Consider the following 17,403-nt stretch of genomic DNA (forward strand, 5'->3'; position numbering starts at 1 on the left):
CTATTCACAGTAGCGAAGATATGGAATCAGCCTACCTGTCAACACATGAATAAGAAAAATGTCACACATACGCACACATGCATTGGAATATTATTCTGCCACGAAGAAGAACGAAACCCTGTCATGTGCAGGAAAATAAATGGAGCTGGTGGACATTATGTTAAGTAAAAGAAGCCAACCAGGGAAAGTATTGTGTTTCCCACATGCTGGGATTACAAGTGTGCGCCACTGCACCCGGCAGGTATTTTATTTTTTCTAAACATCCTATTTTGAGATACTTTTAGTTTTCGGTAGAGTTGTTTGAAATAACTTTAGTTTTACTGGACGAGTGTATTATTCTCCCGGCTTCCCCAATCAACATTTATTTTTAATTAGCAGTTTTTTTTTTTTTTTTTTTTTTTTGGTACTGGAGATGGAACCCAGGGACTTTCCACCTCTGGGCTACACTCCCAACCTATTTTGTATTTTATTTTGAAATAAGGTCTCACTAAGTTGCTGGGAGCCTCACTAAGTCACTGAGGCTGGCCTCGAACCTGCACGATCCTCCTGTCTCAGCCTCCCAAGTAATGGGATGACAAGCGTGCGCCACCACGCCCAACTCATTCTTGGCTTTTTAAAATTTAAAATAATGAAGAAAATGCTGCCTCTGCATGATTAGTTTCATCTACCCAGCAGTCAAATTGCACAGGATAGCTCAGAGATACTAGTGTAAAAATAGATGGTGGAGCCTGGGAAGTTGGGCTGGCCTCCTTCATTTCTCTAGCAGAGAAGACCTTGAAGATCCTTCTGGGATTTTTTTTCTAACGATCTCACTTGGCTGAAGAAGTCTGATCCAGAAATCTGCTTGAGGAAAGCGTAGCTGTAGGCGCCACACGGCTGAACCAGACAGCACCGTGACCCCGTGGGAAGCCAAATTTAATAATTTGCTTCCCTCCAGGGGATGGGACCATGAGGAATCTTCCCCGTATACAGCTGCAGCTGACCTAATGTTGAAAGGCTATACAGAAAGAATAGTTTGTTTAGCGTGTTGTAATTCTTTTTTTTTTTTTTTTTTTTTGGTGATATTGGGGATGGAACCCTTCTCAGGCTACACTCCCAGACCTATTTTATATTTTTTTTTTATTTGGAAACAGGGTCTCTTAAGCCAGCGCGGCGGGTTTCGAACCTGCGCGATCCTCCTGTCTCCGCCTCCCAAGCGCGGGGATTACAGCGTGCGCCACCACGCCCGGCTCGGCTGTAATTCTTAATCAGATCGGATCCTGTCACTCTTCTCCAAATATGATAAAATTTTAAACTGTCTTTAAAAAAGGAGTAAATTATTGATGACTTTCCTTAGAGTACACACCTTTCAAGCCTGTGCATTTGCATTTAAACTATTTTAGGAGGTAGAAGAAACAGGTTTTTTTTTTCCTTTTACACCCCAAGACAGGAAGTTAGAATGAAGATGCCGGCTTAAAGTGCGTAACGTGAAAACCATTAATGTGTCCCCGTAACCTGCATAATGTGACTCCGGTTTCGCAGTCCTCCTAGGGAAACTCAAACAAACAGCCTCATTTTAGCTTCCTGGTCCGGGTTCTTGAGCGACACCCTGAGCAAATAGTCACTCGTGTGCACAGGATGTGCTGGTGCAGCTCCAGGCTCCAGCCAGGAGGTTCCAGGAGCAGGAAGGAGAGCGTAAACCTTTCTCAATTCCAACCAGTGGCCCAGAGCAGACAGGGAAACTGAGGCAGCGGAGGGCAAGGTGCTTCCGCCTCTTCTTGGAAGGTGTATCCCCTGCCATTTCTTTTTCCCCAGGGTTGGGGTGGCTTGTTCTTGGGGACGTCGTGGCTCTGTGTGTGTGTGTGTGTGTGTGTGTGTGTGTGTATGTGTGTGTGTGTGTGTGTGACACAAAGTGCTCCCGTCCCATCACTTTAAGGAGTATGTGATTTGCCACCCGTGTCTGCACAACCCCAGTGACAGTGACCTCAGTACAGGTCAACTTGAAAGCCCTTGCCCCACAGAGAAGGCAAAGCCGGCCCTTAGACTCTTGGCAGCTCAGAAAAGTACCCTGGTCCAAAGGTCAAAAGCCGGGCTGGTGGCGCGCACTTGTTATCCCAGCTTTGGGCAGGGGGAGGCTGAGACAGGAGGATCGCAGATCCTGGCCATTCTCAGCTACTTAGTGGGGCCCCTTGCAACTCAGTCAGACCCTGTTTCAAAATAAAGAATAAAAAATAGGGCTGGGGGTAGCTGGGCGTGGTGGCGCACACTTGTAATCCCAGCATTCAGGAGGCTGAGACCAGATGATCTCAGTTCGCAGACAGCCTCAGCTACTTAGGCCCTCCGCAACTTAATGAGACCCTGTTTCAAAATAAAGAATAAAAAAATAGGGTAGGGGGTGTAGCTAGGAGGTAGAATGCCCCTGGGTTCCATCCCCAGTACCGCAAAAAAGAAAAAAAAAAAAATAGGGCTGGGGGTGTAGCTTGGAGGTACAGGGCCTCTGGGTTCCATCCCCACTATCACAAAGAAAGAAAATCACCTGGTACCTCTCTTGTTGGAGTCTGGGTGTTCACCCCGTCTTACAGAGTGTGAGGAAATTTCAAGTAGGACCTGGGAGCAGAAGTGAGAGAGGGATTTTATAGACCAAGTGCCTAGCTTCTGCTGCGCTCAGTTGGCCAAAGCTCAGACAGCCACACCTCGCGGCAGGCCAGATCCGGAACGTTCAGCCTGAGCTCTGCCAGGACAGGAAGATTTAGTGACAGGGGTTTTGGCTGGTGCTTCTCAGACATCATTACCTGGAAGCTTGGAGAAACACAATCCTGGGCTCCACACCATCGCCGGCGCTTGCCCCCTTCTCTCCCCTCCCCTCCACCTTCCTTCCTTCCTTTCCTTTTTTCCCTTTCTTCCTCTCTCTCTCTCTCTCTCTCTCTCTCTCTCTCTCTCTCTCTCTCTTCTTTCTTTCTTTCTTTCTTTTTTGGTGGTACTGGGGATTGAACCCAGGGGCATTCTACCTCCGAGCATCACCCTTAGCCCTATTTTTTAAAATTCTTTATTTTGAGACAGAGTCTCACTGAGTTGCGAAGAGCCTCACTCTAGCTGAGGCTGAGCTGGGCGTGGCAGTGCACGTTTGTAATCCCAGCATTTGGGAGGCTGAGACAGGAGGAATGCAGGGGTTCGGAGCCAGCTCATTCCTCCTGTCTCAGCCTCCCAAATGCTGGGATTACAAGCGTGCGCCACCACGCCCGGCCCTTTTCTTTTTGTGGCACCAAGGATAGAATCGTGGAGCATTCTACTTTGAGCTATACCTCCAGCCCTATTTATTTTTTATTTTTATTATTTATTTATTTATTTATTTATTGGAGGTACTGGGGTTCCTGGAAACCCTTCCACCTCTGGGCTACACTCCCAGACCTATTTTTATACTTTTTTTTAAATTTGGAAACAGGGTCTCTTAGGCCAGCGAGGCTGGCTTCAAACCTGCGCGATCCTCCTGTCTCCGCCTCCCAAGCACGGGGATTACAAGCGTGCGCCACCACGCCCGGCTATTTTTTTTATATTTTTATTTGGAAACAGGGTCTCTTAGGCCAGCGAGGCTGGCTTCGAACCTGCACGATCCTCCTGTCTCTGCCTCCCAAGCGCGGTTATTATAAGCGTGCACCACCACGCCCGGCTCCAGCCCTATTTTTATTTTATTTTATTTGGGAATGTTATAGCTCCATCTCTGAGTGTGTGTGTGTGTGTGTGTGTGTGTGTGTGTGTGTGTGTGTGTGTGAAGCCAGCCAGCCTTCTTCCCTTTCCTTTCCTTTCCTTTTATTTTATTTTTGTGTGATACTGGAGATGGAATCCTGGGGCATTCTACCTCTGAGCTATACCTCCAGTCCTATTTTATTTTATTTTATTTTATTTTATTTTATTTTATTTTATTTTATTTTATTTTTGTGGCACTGGAGATTGAACCCAGGGCATTCTGTCTCTGAGCTATACCTTCGGCCGATTTTATTTTCTACCTTGGAAGCAGGGTTTCACTAGTTAGATGAGTGTCTCATTACTTGCTGAGGTTGTCCTTACCCCGCCTCAGCCTCTCAAGTACTGACTGGGATTACAGGTGTGCACCACCATGCCCGGCTTTTTAAATTTTTTAAAATTTGAAACAGGGTCTCAGTAAGTCACCGAGGCTGGCCATGAACCTGCGATCCTCCTGTCTCAGCCTCCCAATAGTGGGATTACAGGTGTGCACCACCGTGTCCCGCTGCCCCAGCGTTTCTGACCGAGCAGGTGTCGGTCCCATGGCTTCTGAGTTTATACTTAGGAACAGCTCCCAGGTGGGGATGCTGCGGCTGGACCCACCCTTTGAATACCCCTGATTTATGGTGCACTTTTATGTCTCAATTAATGCATGCTGATCACGAGAAGCAGAAGTATCTGTTATGGTGACCTGAGGGATGGGAGGAAGGAGAGGAGTAAAATAGACAAATAGCCTTGGCCAGGCTATTTGATATTAAAAATAATAATAAGTGAAAGATTTGAGAGGAATGGAAGCCTGGGCGGATGGAGACCTGGGCTCACGAGATGGCAGCTCCTTACTCTGAGGAAGCAGGAGGCCGAGGGGTGGGGGGTGTTGCTAGGCACGGGGGCTTTCAGGTTTCTAAAAGCTTTCAGGAAGCTTTGGAGAAGAAAGCACAGGAGCGAATGCTGAGCAGGATCCAGGGAGGCTCTGGGGTTGGGGCACTGGGCTGAGCCGGACCCTGGATGCAGAGCTGGGTTTGCATTTCAGGTTTCTTTGCATCTCTGCATCTGTAACACAGGGGCAGTGCCTGGTAGGTGGTTGTCAGAATGAGTGAGGTGTGGTGCTCCACGCCTGTAACCTCTGTAACTGGGAGGCTGGGAAAGGAGGCTCGCAGGTTCAAGTCCAGCATCGGCAACATAGCAAGGGTCTTGGCAACTTAACGAGACCCTGTTACAAAAATAAAAGGAAAAATAAAAAAGGGCTGAGGGTGTAGCTTGAAAGTAGAGTACCCCTGGGTTCAGTCCCCAGCACCTGAAAATGAATAAGTAGCTGAACGTGGTGGCGCATGCTTGTAATCCCAGTACTTGGGAGGCTGAGACAGGAGGATTGAAGGTTTGAAGATAGCCCCAGATACTTAGTGAGGCTCTCTGCAACTTAGTGAGAGCCTGTTTCAAAATAAAGAATAAAAAGTAGGGTTGTGGTGGCGCATGCCTGTAATCTCTGTACTTGGGAGGCTGAGACAGGAGGATCGCAGGTTTAGGACAGCCTCGGCAAGTAGCGAGACTCACATCAACCTAGCAAGACCCTATTTCCAGATAAGAAATAAAATTGGGCTGGGGATGAAGCTCAAAGGTAGAATGCCTCTGCGTTCAATCTCTAGTACCACAAATATAAAATAATATAAATAAGTAAAAATAGGGCTGGGGGTGTAGCCCCGAGGTAGAATGCCCTTGGGTTCAACCCACAGTTACACACACACACACACACACACACAACAAAACCATAAAGCGGGGCGTGGTGGTGCACGCTTGTAATCCCCGCGCCTGGGAGGCTGAGACAGGAGGATCGCACAGGTTCGAAGCCAGCCTCAGCTACTTAGTGAGGCTCTCAGCAACTGAGTGAGACCCTGTTTCTAATAAAATATAAAATAGGCCTGGGAGTATAGCCTGGAGGTAGAAAGCCTCTGGGTTCCACCCCCAGTGGCCCCCCCCCCAAAAAAAAAAGACCCATAAAATAAAAGCTTACTTATTTAATTAGGTGGGAGGTTTGTGAACTCACTTGGTGGTACTTCTAGGTAAAAAATTTAACTGCTTCATTTATAAAGTTGCTTGGTTAGCTCTGACAAACTTCCTGTGAATTTATACCCTACCAACTCAGTAGCCATTTGAGAAATAATATCAGCCGAAGGAAATCTATTTTTGCTTCTCAGCTACAGCTACTTACTAATGGGATTTGAGCCTCCGAGCACGGCCTGGCTTCCCAGACCTTGGCGTCATATTGGACATCGCTATTCTCTTTTTTCCATCTACATCACTGATGTGTTTTGTTTGTTTTTGTGCTAAGTTTTGAACCCGGGACTTTGCAGATGCAGGGCGTGTGCTGTACATCTGAACTACACGCTTAGCCCTGGGTGTTTTTTTTTCTTTTCTTTTTATGACAGCATCTGTTGCAACCCTTAGCAATGATAGGATGCTGTTGAAAGAACGTAATACGTCTGACAGTGAAACTGTGATACGATCTAGTAGTGTGGACCTGTGCCTAGTACTGTCAAAGATATGGAAAAGTCAGTGGGGCTGTGCTGGGTCTGTGGGCTGCAGGGAGATCACCTCCATTCTGGGAGAGGCAACAGCTTGAAAGGCTAATTGGGCCAGATATTTGGCTACAGAGACTTGTCATGTGACCTTGGCAGCTTGCAGTTCCCTCTCACCTTGAATTCTCTGCCTCGTGGCGTAGAGAGGATTTGTGAGAAGTCTGGCTAAAGTGCGTCCGGGTGGCTGTAGATGCACCTCTGGTTCCCTGGCAGATGAGGCCAGGTCCTTGGGCTCCTTGTGATACCCACACAGGGTGCAGGAAGCCAAGAGCAGCTTGCTACTACTGCTGGGTATAAAACCACGGCTCCCTGCCATAAGGCAAGGCTGGTGCTGGGGCCTCCGAGGCCAGGATCGGAGCCTGCTGAAGGGTTAGGCCGGTACCAGGGCCAGCAAGGCTGGGACCGGAGCCTGCTGTGAGGCAAGGCCAGTGCTGGGGCCTTTGTGGCCAGGATTGGAGCCTGCCGAGGGGTGAGGCTGGAGCTGGGGCCAGTGAGGCCGGGATTGGGGCCTGCCATGAGGCAAGGCCGGTGCTTGAGATAGCGAGGCCGGGATCAGAGTCTGCCGGGGGGGCCAGACCGGCGCCAGGGCCTTCAGGAGCGGGATCGGAACTTGCAATGCGGCATACATAGAGAAACATCACAGAAAATAGAAAATCAGATGCTTTCCCTAATATGCAAAACTTAGGAAGAAATGGATAATGGGAGGAGATCTAGTTTAAGAAAGGGCCCCATGGAGGAGCAATTAAGGTGATCAATCAGAGGGGATGGGATGGGGGAAGATGGAATCCCTTTAAAAAGCAGGATATACGTAAACAAATGAATCAAAGCAAATCACCAAATCAAGCATGGGATAGAGGGAGGGGGAGGGGATGGGACGGGGAGGGGATAAGGGCTAATTGGATGATGTGTACTGGTATACAGTCACAAGTCTTGTATTCCACTGTGATGTTTGACTACAATGCATCAATAAAATATATATATAAATAACAGAATATTATGAAAATGAAAAAAAAAAAAAACCATGGCTCCTAGAGGCCAGCTGAATTCCTGCCACTCCCTCGAAGTTGCACGGAGTGTGTTCTAAGTGGCCGGGTCACAATGGTCCCTTGGACCCTTGCCGTTCTGAGGCTTCATGTGTTGAGGGCACCACATCTTGGCCTCAGCGGCCCTGGCCCGCAGTGGCCTGTTACAGGATCCATTCTAAGAATCCACTGTATTCCCCTTATTTGGGTCAACGTCTGTGGGGTCCTAGGAGGGACTTTGGCCTCCAGCATCCTGGAGCGGGAGCCTCGATGTCACCTTTGGGACGGCGGTGTGTGGCGTAGGCCGGCGAGGACGTGACGCGCTGTGCTTTCTCTGTGCAGGTACTTTGTGCTGGATTTTGAAGCTGGCATCCTGCAGTACTTTGTCAATGAGCAAAGCAAACACCAGAAGCCTCGAGGGGCCCTGTCTCTCTCCGGAGCCATCGTGTCCCTGAGTGATGAGGCACCCCACATGCTGGTGGTGTACTCCGCCAGCGGAGAGATGTACAAGCTGAGAGGTAGGTTCCGTTAACCTTTGCTTTGGGCCTCTTGGCTGCTCTAGTCTGGCCCTGGTGACCGCTGTCTTGATTTTTTTTTTTTTTTTGGTATGGGGGATTGAACCCAGGGGCATTCCACCTCCAAGCCACACCCTATCCCTTTTTATTCTTTAGTTTGAAAAACAGAGTCTCATCAAGTGGCTGAGGCCCTCCCTAATTGCAGAGGCCGGCCGCAAACCTGCGATTTCCCTCTCTCAGCCTACGGGGATTACAGGTGTGTGCCTCCATGCCCGGTTTTTACTTTTTATTTTGAAACAGGGACTCACTAAATTGCTGAGGCTGGCCTCAAAACCTGTGATCCTTCTGTCTCAGTCTCCTAAGTATTGGGATTACAAACATGGGCCACCATGCCCGGCTTACTTCTGGGGTGGAGAGATGGAGCTTTCGTTAGGAATCGCTTGCCTTAACTGAGGAATTAAGGATGAAGAAAAGTTAGTGATTGCAAAGATGGCTGAGGTTTAGGACAGCTGGAGGTTTTTAGTATTTACTCAGTGTATATTTTCTTTTCTTCTTCTTTTTTTTTTTTTTCGGTACTGGGGATTGAATCTAGGGAGGGCATTCTACCTCTGAACTATACCCCCAGCCCATTTAAAAAAAAATTTGAAATAGGGTCTCACTAAGTTGCGGAGGGCCTAAGTAGCCGAGGTCGGCTGAGAACCCGGATCCTTCTGTCTCAGCCTCCCAAGTACTGGGATTATAAGTGTGCGCCACCACGCCCGGCTATTTTCTATTTTTTAAATTTTTTATTGGTGCACTGTAGTCATACATCTTAATGCTGTACAAGATGGTGGAGGCAGACAGGAGCACATCACCCACTTACCCCTTTCCCAATTTTCACCCCAATCCCTCCCCTTCCCTCCTTCTTATGTTTGGCTTACTGATTGACTTTTCAGTGTGTGTGTGTGTGTGTGTGTGTGTGTGTGTGTGTGTGTGTTTTGTGGCACCGAGGATTGAACCAAGGGGCATTCTACCTCTGAGCTACACCCCCAGCCCTATTTTATTCTTTTTTTTATGATACTGGACCTTGCTAAGTTGCTGAGGCTGGCCAGGAACCTGCAGTCCTGTCTCAGCCTCTCAAAAACTGAGATTACAGCGGTGTGCCACCACACCACTTTTTTTTTTTTTTTTGGTGGTATTGGAACCCAGAGGCTTTCTACCTCTGGGCTATACTCCCAGACCTATTTTATATTTTATTTGGAAACAGGGTCTCACTAAGTTGCTGAGAGCCTCACTAAGTAGCTGAGGCTGGCTTCAAACCTGTGCGATCCTCCTGTCTCAGCCTCCCAAGCGCAGAGATTACAAGTGTGCGCCACCACGCCCGGCTTTATTCTTTATATTTGAAAGAGCCTCACTAAGTTGCGGAGGGCCTCACTAAGTATCTGAGGCTGGCCGAGAACCCAGATCCTCCTCTTTCAACCGCCCAAGTACTGGGATTACAAGCGTGGGCCACCACACCCAGCTTCCAGTTTATATTTTCTTGAGCTGATAGTATGAATCTTTACTTCGGTGCCCTGTGGGGTCTGTGCTACGAGGATAAAACCAGCCTTCTGAGGATTATTTATAGTATACTTCCCAAAGTTTCTCTAGAACCTTCTCATAGTAAAGGTCTCTGGCATCAAGTTCTTCTAACCATGGCAACAGGGGCGCCTGCGGGTACTGATTTCCCTTGTACACGTTGCGTTTCCTGGCTCTCAGCCTCCTGATGCCCCGTGTACACCCGGCATCCTCTGAAATGAGTCGGGAGCCGGCGCCGGCCCTTGCGGCTCATCTGTCTCGCAGACGTGACATATTGGATTGCAGCCGTATCGTCTGATTGCTAGACCATTCTACCAGGATGCTGTTAGGACCGCTCTGCCGGGATTCTTCTGTCTGTTTCTTCTAATAAAATAACAAAACCCAAAACCCAAATGTGTCTGTGTGTGCACACACACATATGCAACCAGCATTATTTTTGAAGGCCTGGGGCGAGCGAGGCTGTCTTGGGTCTTGGGGGCCGTTGATAAGTCAGCCTCCTTAGGCCTTATGGAACATTTTTCTTTGCTTAAGTAGGAGCTTGGTACCAAGAAATGTCCCCTTCTCATCTGTCCTTGTTAGCGTTTTTGCAAAGGCAGGCGAGGGCCGGATCCCCCACCTCTCAGTTCAATTTTCTCTCTTCTACTGCCAGACTTTACTACCCAGGAGATGGAATAAGTTAATGTTTCTTTATTACCTATATACAAATCCTATTTTAGAAACTATAAAACAATCCAAAAGCCTATGAAATAAAAATGTCTATAGTTGCAGAAGAAAGTTTTTGGTTTTTGTGCGGAAACGGGTGAAGATTCACGTTCTCTTTTGAGATTCATGCAGTGAACATCCCAGCTGCTTAGATTTATACGGTCCTGGGTTTCGCTTTGCCGTTTATTGCTTAATAAATTGTCAGGGCAGAAACAATATCAGATGAAAAAGTTAATGGCACTTTGACCTCGCCTGTGGTTTGTAAAGCGACACGGGCTCATACGAAAGAAAATTCCAACTAACTTGACAAAGAGCCATCTTGGTTTGCCAGGGAGTTGTTAATATTCTGTGGATTATTAAACTCCAGGTTTTTTTTTTTTCTTCCAAGAGTAATCTTAATGGCAAGCATAAAAGTTTTATGATCTGCATGAGATCGTCACAAAGTGCTAAATGCAGCTAAAACTTACCAACCACAAAAGGGGCAGCGTGATTTCTCTGTGTTTCGGGGATGCTCTCAGCCCATCCCGCTCGGAGTTGGTCATCTGTTTTCTCATTTCTAGCTTTAGTCGAGTTGGATCGAGCTGTCACGAGCTAGCTGGTTGTGGTGGCACACGCCTGTAATCCCAGTACTTGGGAGGCTGAGGCAGGAGGACCGCAGGTTTGCAGCCAGCCTTAGCAACTTAGTGAGGCTCTGTTTCAAAATAAAAAATGGGCTGGGGGTGTAGCTCAGAGGTAGAATGCCCCTGGGTTCCATCCCCAGTAACATACCACACACACACACACACAAAAAAAAAAAAAAAAAAAAAAAAATAATAATAATAAAAAGATATCATGAACTTTTGAGATGGTTTTGGTGCTACTTTCTGTTAATTTCGGCCCATCTTGCTCTGTTTATCATATTTGTGTACCAGGCCTCCTGACAAAAGGCTCTTTTCATGTCTTAAATGGGGTGAGACCAAAGACCTTCCGATTTTGTAACTAGATTTCCTCACCTGCAAGTTCAAGCTGAAATTGGGTTTTATTGACAAATGACCGTGAGGCCCATTTTTGTAAATGAGTATAATTTCCAGGAGAATCTTTTTTTTTTTTTTGCATAGCCAACATTAATGCAGTTAATATTATATGACAATATTTATGTAGTTAATTATATGGTAAAATTGATGATTTAGATCTTATTAGAACTCATTATTTGCCCATGGTATTGAAGAATAATTGTATGTATTTATATATATGAATTATGTATATTATTAGATACATAATAGATATTTATAAATTATATATGGGTATATTTATAAATTATATATAGTTAAATATATACTTTATATTTATATATATACTTTATATGGGTATAGCTGGAAGAAGATGACTGTACAGTTCTTATGTCTTTGGGGAAAGTCTGAGCGTCTCTGAAGCAGCATTTGGTACCCTGTACTGTCATATTATCTTGGGGATTCTTGGAAGCGCGTCTTACAGTGATGCTTCACCTGAGCACTTAGTCTTTAAATACTCATGACTCCCTGGTACAGCTCTAGTGGATCACAGAAGGCCCATCCAGCTGTACGTGGTCCTCATATTAGCCACACAAGGTAAAGGCATTTAAAAATAAGCCCATGTTGCCCTCCCTGCTGCCGTTAAAAAATAACTGGCGGTGGGCCCGGCATGCTGGCACAAACCTGTAACCCCAGTACCTGGGGAGCTGAGACAGGAGGGTTACAGGTTCCAAGCCCAGCCTCAGCAACTCAGTGGGACCGTCAGTGACTTAGCAAAACTCTGTTTCAAAATGGAAAATACAAAGGGCTGCGAGTGTAGCTCTGAGGTAGAAAGCCCCTGGTTCAATCCCCAATACCACAAAACAATAACAACAAGAACAACAACATTAGAAATGGCTTTTAGTAGAAAAAATGGCAAAATTGGCCGGGCGTGGTGGTGCATGCTTGTAATCCCCGCGCAGCTGCACTGGCTTAAGAGAACCTGTTTAAAAAAAAAAAAAATATATATATATATATATATATATACATACGTGTGTGTGTGTGTGTGTGTGTGTGTGTGTCTGGGAGTGTAGCCCAGAGGTAGAAGAGCTTCCAGGAAACAACAACAAAAAAAAAAAAAAAAAAAAAGAAAGAAAGAAAGAAAAGAAAAGAAAAAATGGCAAAATTGTTATTTTTTATTTTTGGCACTAGGGATGGAACCCAGAGACATTCTATCTCCAAGCTACACCTCTAGCCTGGTTTTATTTCTTATTTGGAAACAGGGTGTCACTAGGTTGCTGAGGCTTGCTAAGTTGCCGAGGCTGGCTTTGACCCTGCAATCTTCCTGTCTCAGCCTCCCAAGGACTGGGGTTACAAGCATGAGCCACCATGCCCAGCTTGCCAAACTGTTCTTATAACAGACATTTCAGAGTCTGTGTGTGTGTGTGTGTGTGTGTGTGTGTGTGTGTGTGTGTGTATTGGTAGTACTGGAGATGGAAGCCAGGAGCATTCTACTTCCAACTACACTCCTAGCCCTATTTTTTATTCTTTATTTTGAGACAAGATCTCACTAGGTTTCGGGGAGGGGCTCACTAAGTAGCTGAGGCTGTCCACGAACCATGATCCTCCTGTCTCAGCCTCCCAAATGCTGAGATTACGAGCGCACGCGCCACCACGCCCGGCCTCAGAATGTTTTTAATGTCCAAGCCGGAATTTTCAGCGTGACTTGGGTCCTGGTGTAAATTCAGGCTGCCTGGGAACACTGGCAGCCAAATTTGCTTTTTTTTTTTGTCTATCTGGACCTCCCACCCCCTTGGGTGGGTGTAGAAATGAGTTGAATGTGTTTTGGAATAATCTCTGCAAACGTTTTTTTCTATTTTCTCTCTTTTAGCTGCTGATGCAAAAGAAAAACAGTTCTGGGTGACTCAGCTTCGAGCCTGTGCCAAATACCACATGGAAACCAGCTCGAAGGTGAGCGGCCTTGGCAGGCCGAGGGCCTCCGCTCGGCCCACGGCTGGCCCTGCAGCCTGCCCTCCGTGTCTTGACGGGAGAAGCTTCTCAGCTTCTTTAGGAAGTTCTTGGCTGGGATGGCGTTCACGCTAGCCCTGCTCCATCGGGATTGAGAGCCAGGTAGAAAGAATGTTCCCGTCGTAGGTAGGACGCAGAGGCATGGCACACCCCGTGGGCGCATTTTCTAGAACTTTGTTATTCTTGGTCTTGGTTTGGCAGCCGTGGGATTGGCCCCCGGGGAGAAGTGTGAGCGGAGGGTTTCATCATGGGGGCCGAGCAGAGAGATTTGCAGTTGGTGAGGAATCCTTGTCACTGAGGCTTAAATAAAACGGAGACCTCAAGTGGATGGTGTCGTCCTCCGCCAGGCGCACCTGCCTTCGAAGTGTGTGAAAATGTGCTCGGGGAACCCGGTGCTGGAGCAGGATTTTTTTTTTCCTTGGCATCTTGTGAGAGCTGCTGTCAGACATGCGGGCAAGAGCAGGTGGATGTTCCTGGATGGTGGCGGGGGATGTCCAGTGGCTAAAATACAGAAGTCATGGCAAGAGACGTTGATCCAGAAAAGGATTGCCGAACTTATTTATTGGCTTACCATCCCCTTTAATTACTGGAACACTTCTACCACCTGTCTCACATGGACTCTTCAGTAGTATTACGCAAGGCCTTCTCCTAAAGCCTCCTCCTCTCTCCTTACTCATTTTCTAGGATATATGTAGGAGTGCTGGGCATTTAATCTGTATTTTATACATATCTAGACAGAGCATTTTTTTAATTTTAATTTTTTTTGTGGTACTAGGGATTGAACCTAGGGGCATTCTAACTCAGAGCTACACCCCTAGCCCTACTTTAATTTTTTATTTTTTGAAACTGGGTCTTCACTAGGTTGATGAGAGTCTCCGGATCTTGAAGGGTCGATGTGTGACAGGTGGTGACAGTCACCACTTCCTCCTGGACGGTGGGGAGATGGGATGTGACGCTTCCGGCCTGGATGGGGCTCAGGGATCCCTAACCTAGGCTCAGCTGGCTTTCTGCCTGGCACTCCATCTCCTCTGCAAATGTGCCTTGTTGTAACTCACTACTGACTGCCTGTGAGAGACTTTTTTTCTTTCTCATAATGGAACCAGCATTATTCAAAAAATTATTAATATTACCTATGCACATACACAATATACATTCAGGAGACAAGGAAATAGTACTCTCTCATGTTACAATTGGCTAGCTTCCCCTCCTCTTTCTCTCTCCTTCCTTCCTTCCTTCCTTCCTTCCTTCCTCTCTTTCTTTCTTTCTTTCTTTTGCGGTACTGGGGATGGAACCCAGGGCCGTCTGCCTTTGAGCTACACCGCAGCCCTATTTTTTATTCTTTTTTTTTTTTGTGGTACTGGGGTTCCTGGAAGCCCTTCTACCTCCGAGCTACACTCCCAGACCTATTTTTACATTTTTATTTGGAAACAGGGTCTCCTAAGCCAGCGCGCGTGGCTGGCTTTGAACCTGCGCAATCCTCCTGTCTCTGCCTCCCAAGCGCGGGGATTACAAGCGTGTGCCACCACGCCCAGCTTTATTCTTTATTTTGAAAGAGTGTCTCACTGAGTTGCAAAGGACCTCACTAAATAGTAGCTGAGGCTGTCTTTGAACTGTGATCCTCCTGTCTTAGCCTCCCAAAGGCTGAGATTACAAGCGTGCACCTCCAGGCCCCCATCTACCTACCTTCATTCCTTCCTCCCTCCCTCCCTTCCTTCCTTCCTTCCTTCCTTCCTTCCTTCCTTCCTTCCTTCCTTCCTTCCTTTTTCTTTCTTATACTGGGGATTGAATCCAGAGGCATTCTGCCTCCTAGCTATACCCCCAACTTCTTTTATTTTTTGGTTTTGAAAAAGGGCTGTTAATAGTTAGATACGAATGCCCCCAAAGCGCTCATTTACTAATGCCTCGAGCTGATGTAATTGCGTCATGAGAGGTATAATTCCAGCAGTGGATAAATCTTTGTAATGGATGTATCTGGGTGGTGACCCAGGCCAGTAGAGTGTGGTTAGAGGAGGTGATCCCTGGGGTGCGGCCTTGCTTCCTCCTCCTGCTGCACTCTCTTGCTCTTGCCTCCATGATGTGAGGAGCGCAGACCACGTGCTCCCTCCTGCTGCCATGCCCTGAGGTTCACGGTCCCCGGCCTCACGTGCACTGAACCTGAAACTGTAAGAAAATAAACCATCCCCAGTATTGCAAAACAAACAAACAAACACACACACACACAAAGAAAATAGATCTTAAGTTATGGGCTCAGTCGTTTAGATTATAGCTGCAAGAATGCTGACCCGAACAAGGGTCTCGCTTGATTTCAGTTCAGAGTCTTGCTAAGTTCCTGAGGCTGGTCTCCATCCTGCAGTTCTCCTGTCTCAGCCTCCCAAGTCCCGAGATTATAGGCATCCTCCGCCATGCCTGGCCCGTTACAATTGGGATGGACATCCTTCTAGAAACTTCTGTATGGGTTACATACAAACAGACACAAAGATGGCCTCCATTTGGAAGCCCATCTTTCTTTTTTCATCCCGTCTCACAGAAAAGCCACATATGCTTATCTTCATGGGCACCATACCTCTCCATGAGGACAGACTCTAAAACTAGTCTTTGACCATGGGCCCGTTCTCTATTTGGATGTTGTATTTTTATTTTTTGTGATACTGGGGATGGAGCTCAGTGGCACTCTACCGTCTAACAACACCCCCAGCCCTATTTTTTCTTCTTTATTTTGAAACAGGGTCTCACTGAGTTGCAAAGGGCCTCGCTAAGTAGCTGAGGCTGGCCGTGAACCACGATCCTCCTGTCTCAGCTTCCCGAATGCCGGGACTACAAGCGTGCACCACCATGCCCAGCTGGATTGTTTTATTTTTAAAATGACTGTGTGAGATTAGAACTCTGCTTCCTACAATATTTCTGGGATTGTGTGTGTGTGTGCGTGCACGTGCATGTGCATGCACATGCGCGTGTGATTTTGGGGTTCAGGCCCAAGGCCTTGCACATGCTTGGCAAGCACTCTGCCACTGATGGCGCCCCTAGCCTTTCCCTGAGCTCTGGCTTCCAGGCAGCTACTCACTCTTCCCCTTTTTGTTTTGTTCTGATACTGGGGGTTGAACCCAGAGTGACTCTGCCTCTGACCTACATACATCTCCAGTCCTTTGACTTCTTATTTTGAAACAAGGATCGCACTCAGTTGCCGAGGCCGACTTCAAACCTGTGATCCTCCTGTCTCAGCCTCCCAGGTACTGGAATGACAAGCATGCGCCGCTGCACCCGGCACACTCTTGCTCATATTTGACCCCTTATCTGTTGATTAGATCCAAATAGGAAGGAAAGTCTTCATGGCTACTTTCCCATCTAACAGCCCCCCCCCCCATTTATGGATATATCAATTAAGGAAATACTGAGATATCTCAAACAGTTTCCAGCACTCATTTTATCTGAAATCTCTTCCTTGGGCTCCCTTGGCTCCATCCTGACTTTACTGCAGGAGTCTCTGTGGAGCAGCCTCCTGTCTCTTTCCTACACTTGGCCTCGCTGAGAGCAAAGCCCCGGTGGCCACATGCAGGGTAGCGGTAGGTCCGGTAATGTGCATCTGTACGGAGCCCGAAGACACGGCGGCTGCATCAGATCGGCCTCTGGGTAGGACACTGGGTCCTTGCTAGGCAGTTCTAAATTTAGATGCACGTTTTAGGATAAAGCTTTATGTTAATCTGGCCGGGGAGGAATATGATTGTCTAATAGAGGATTTTAAATTCATTAGAAGTCTTAGGGGGTCCTGGATGAGCTTTGGAACATGCTGAGTTTCAGAGAATGTATGTATAAATATTCATGCCAGAAGATGCTCAAATCATGAGTTTTTTTTTTTGTTTTTTTTGTTTTTTTTTTTTTTGCCCTTTCTCTCATCCCCTTAGAATGACAGTTGCATATGAATTCGTGGGAGGCTTTGTGGTTTCAGAGTTCTGTCTCATCTGCCATGACTGGGGTCTGGACCACCCCAACTGGGACAGCTCTTCCTCTTCCTCGTAGCCACGAGGACCTGCCTGTGCTTACACAACCTACCAGTGACCGCAGAAGGCAGTGATAGGGTCCCTAAGATACATCCGGGGCTTTTACCATCATATCTGGTCCCCTCCCCCATGACATAGGGGGCTCAGTTGTCACGATGGAGCACTGGGCCATGAGCCAAAGAGTGACGGGCTGGCCAGGGTGGCCCCACGTCTGTTCCCCAGTGGAGCGTGCTCTGTGGATATCTTTTGTCCCCCAGGACTGTGGTTTTGGTCCCCTGCCCCCTGTCCTCACTGATTGGTTAAGTGCCCAGGATGAGCTGAGA

The 17,403-nt window shown here is 47.3% G+C and overlaps 1 protein-coding gene across 2 annotated transcripts in view; it reads left to right on the forward strand.

Annotated features, from left to right (window-relative positions):
- The window catches only part of OSBPL10 (oxysterol binding protein like 10), a gene marked incomplete at both ends in the record, with an annotated part of 220,022 nt that overhangs the window by 64,795 nt on the left and 137,824 nt on the right, over positions 1-17,403 (forward strand). For both annotated transcript variants that reach the window (XM_080715664.1, XM_080715665.1), the window contains 2 exons: positions 7,658-7,833; positions 12,949-13,028. In XM_080715664.1, the coding sequence (XP_080571790.1) occupies positions 7,658-7,833; positions 12,949-13,028 (256 nt within the window). The remainder of the gene's footprint in view (positions 1-7,657; positions 7,834-12,948; positions 13,029-17,403) is intronic.

The sequence above is a fragment of the Muscardinus avellanarius genome, assembly GCF_963383645.1.
Source record: "Muscardinus avellanarius genome assembly, chromosome: 18".
Classification (NCBI taxonomy): Eukaryota; Metazoa; Chordata; class Mammalia; order Rodentia; family Gliridae; genus Muscardinus; species Muscardinus avellanarius.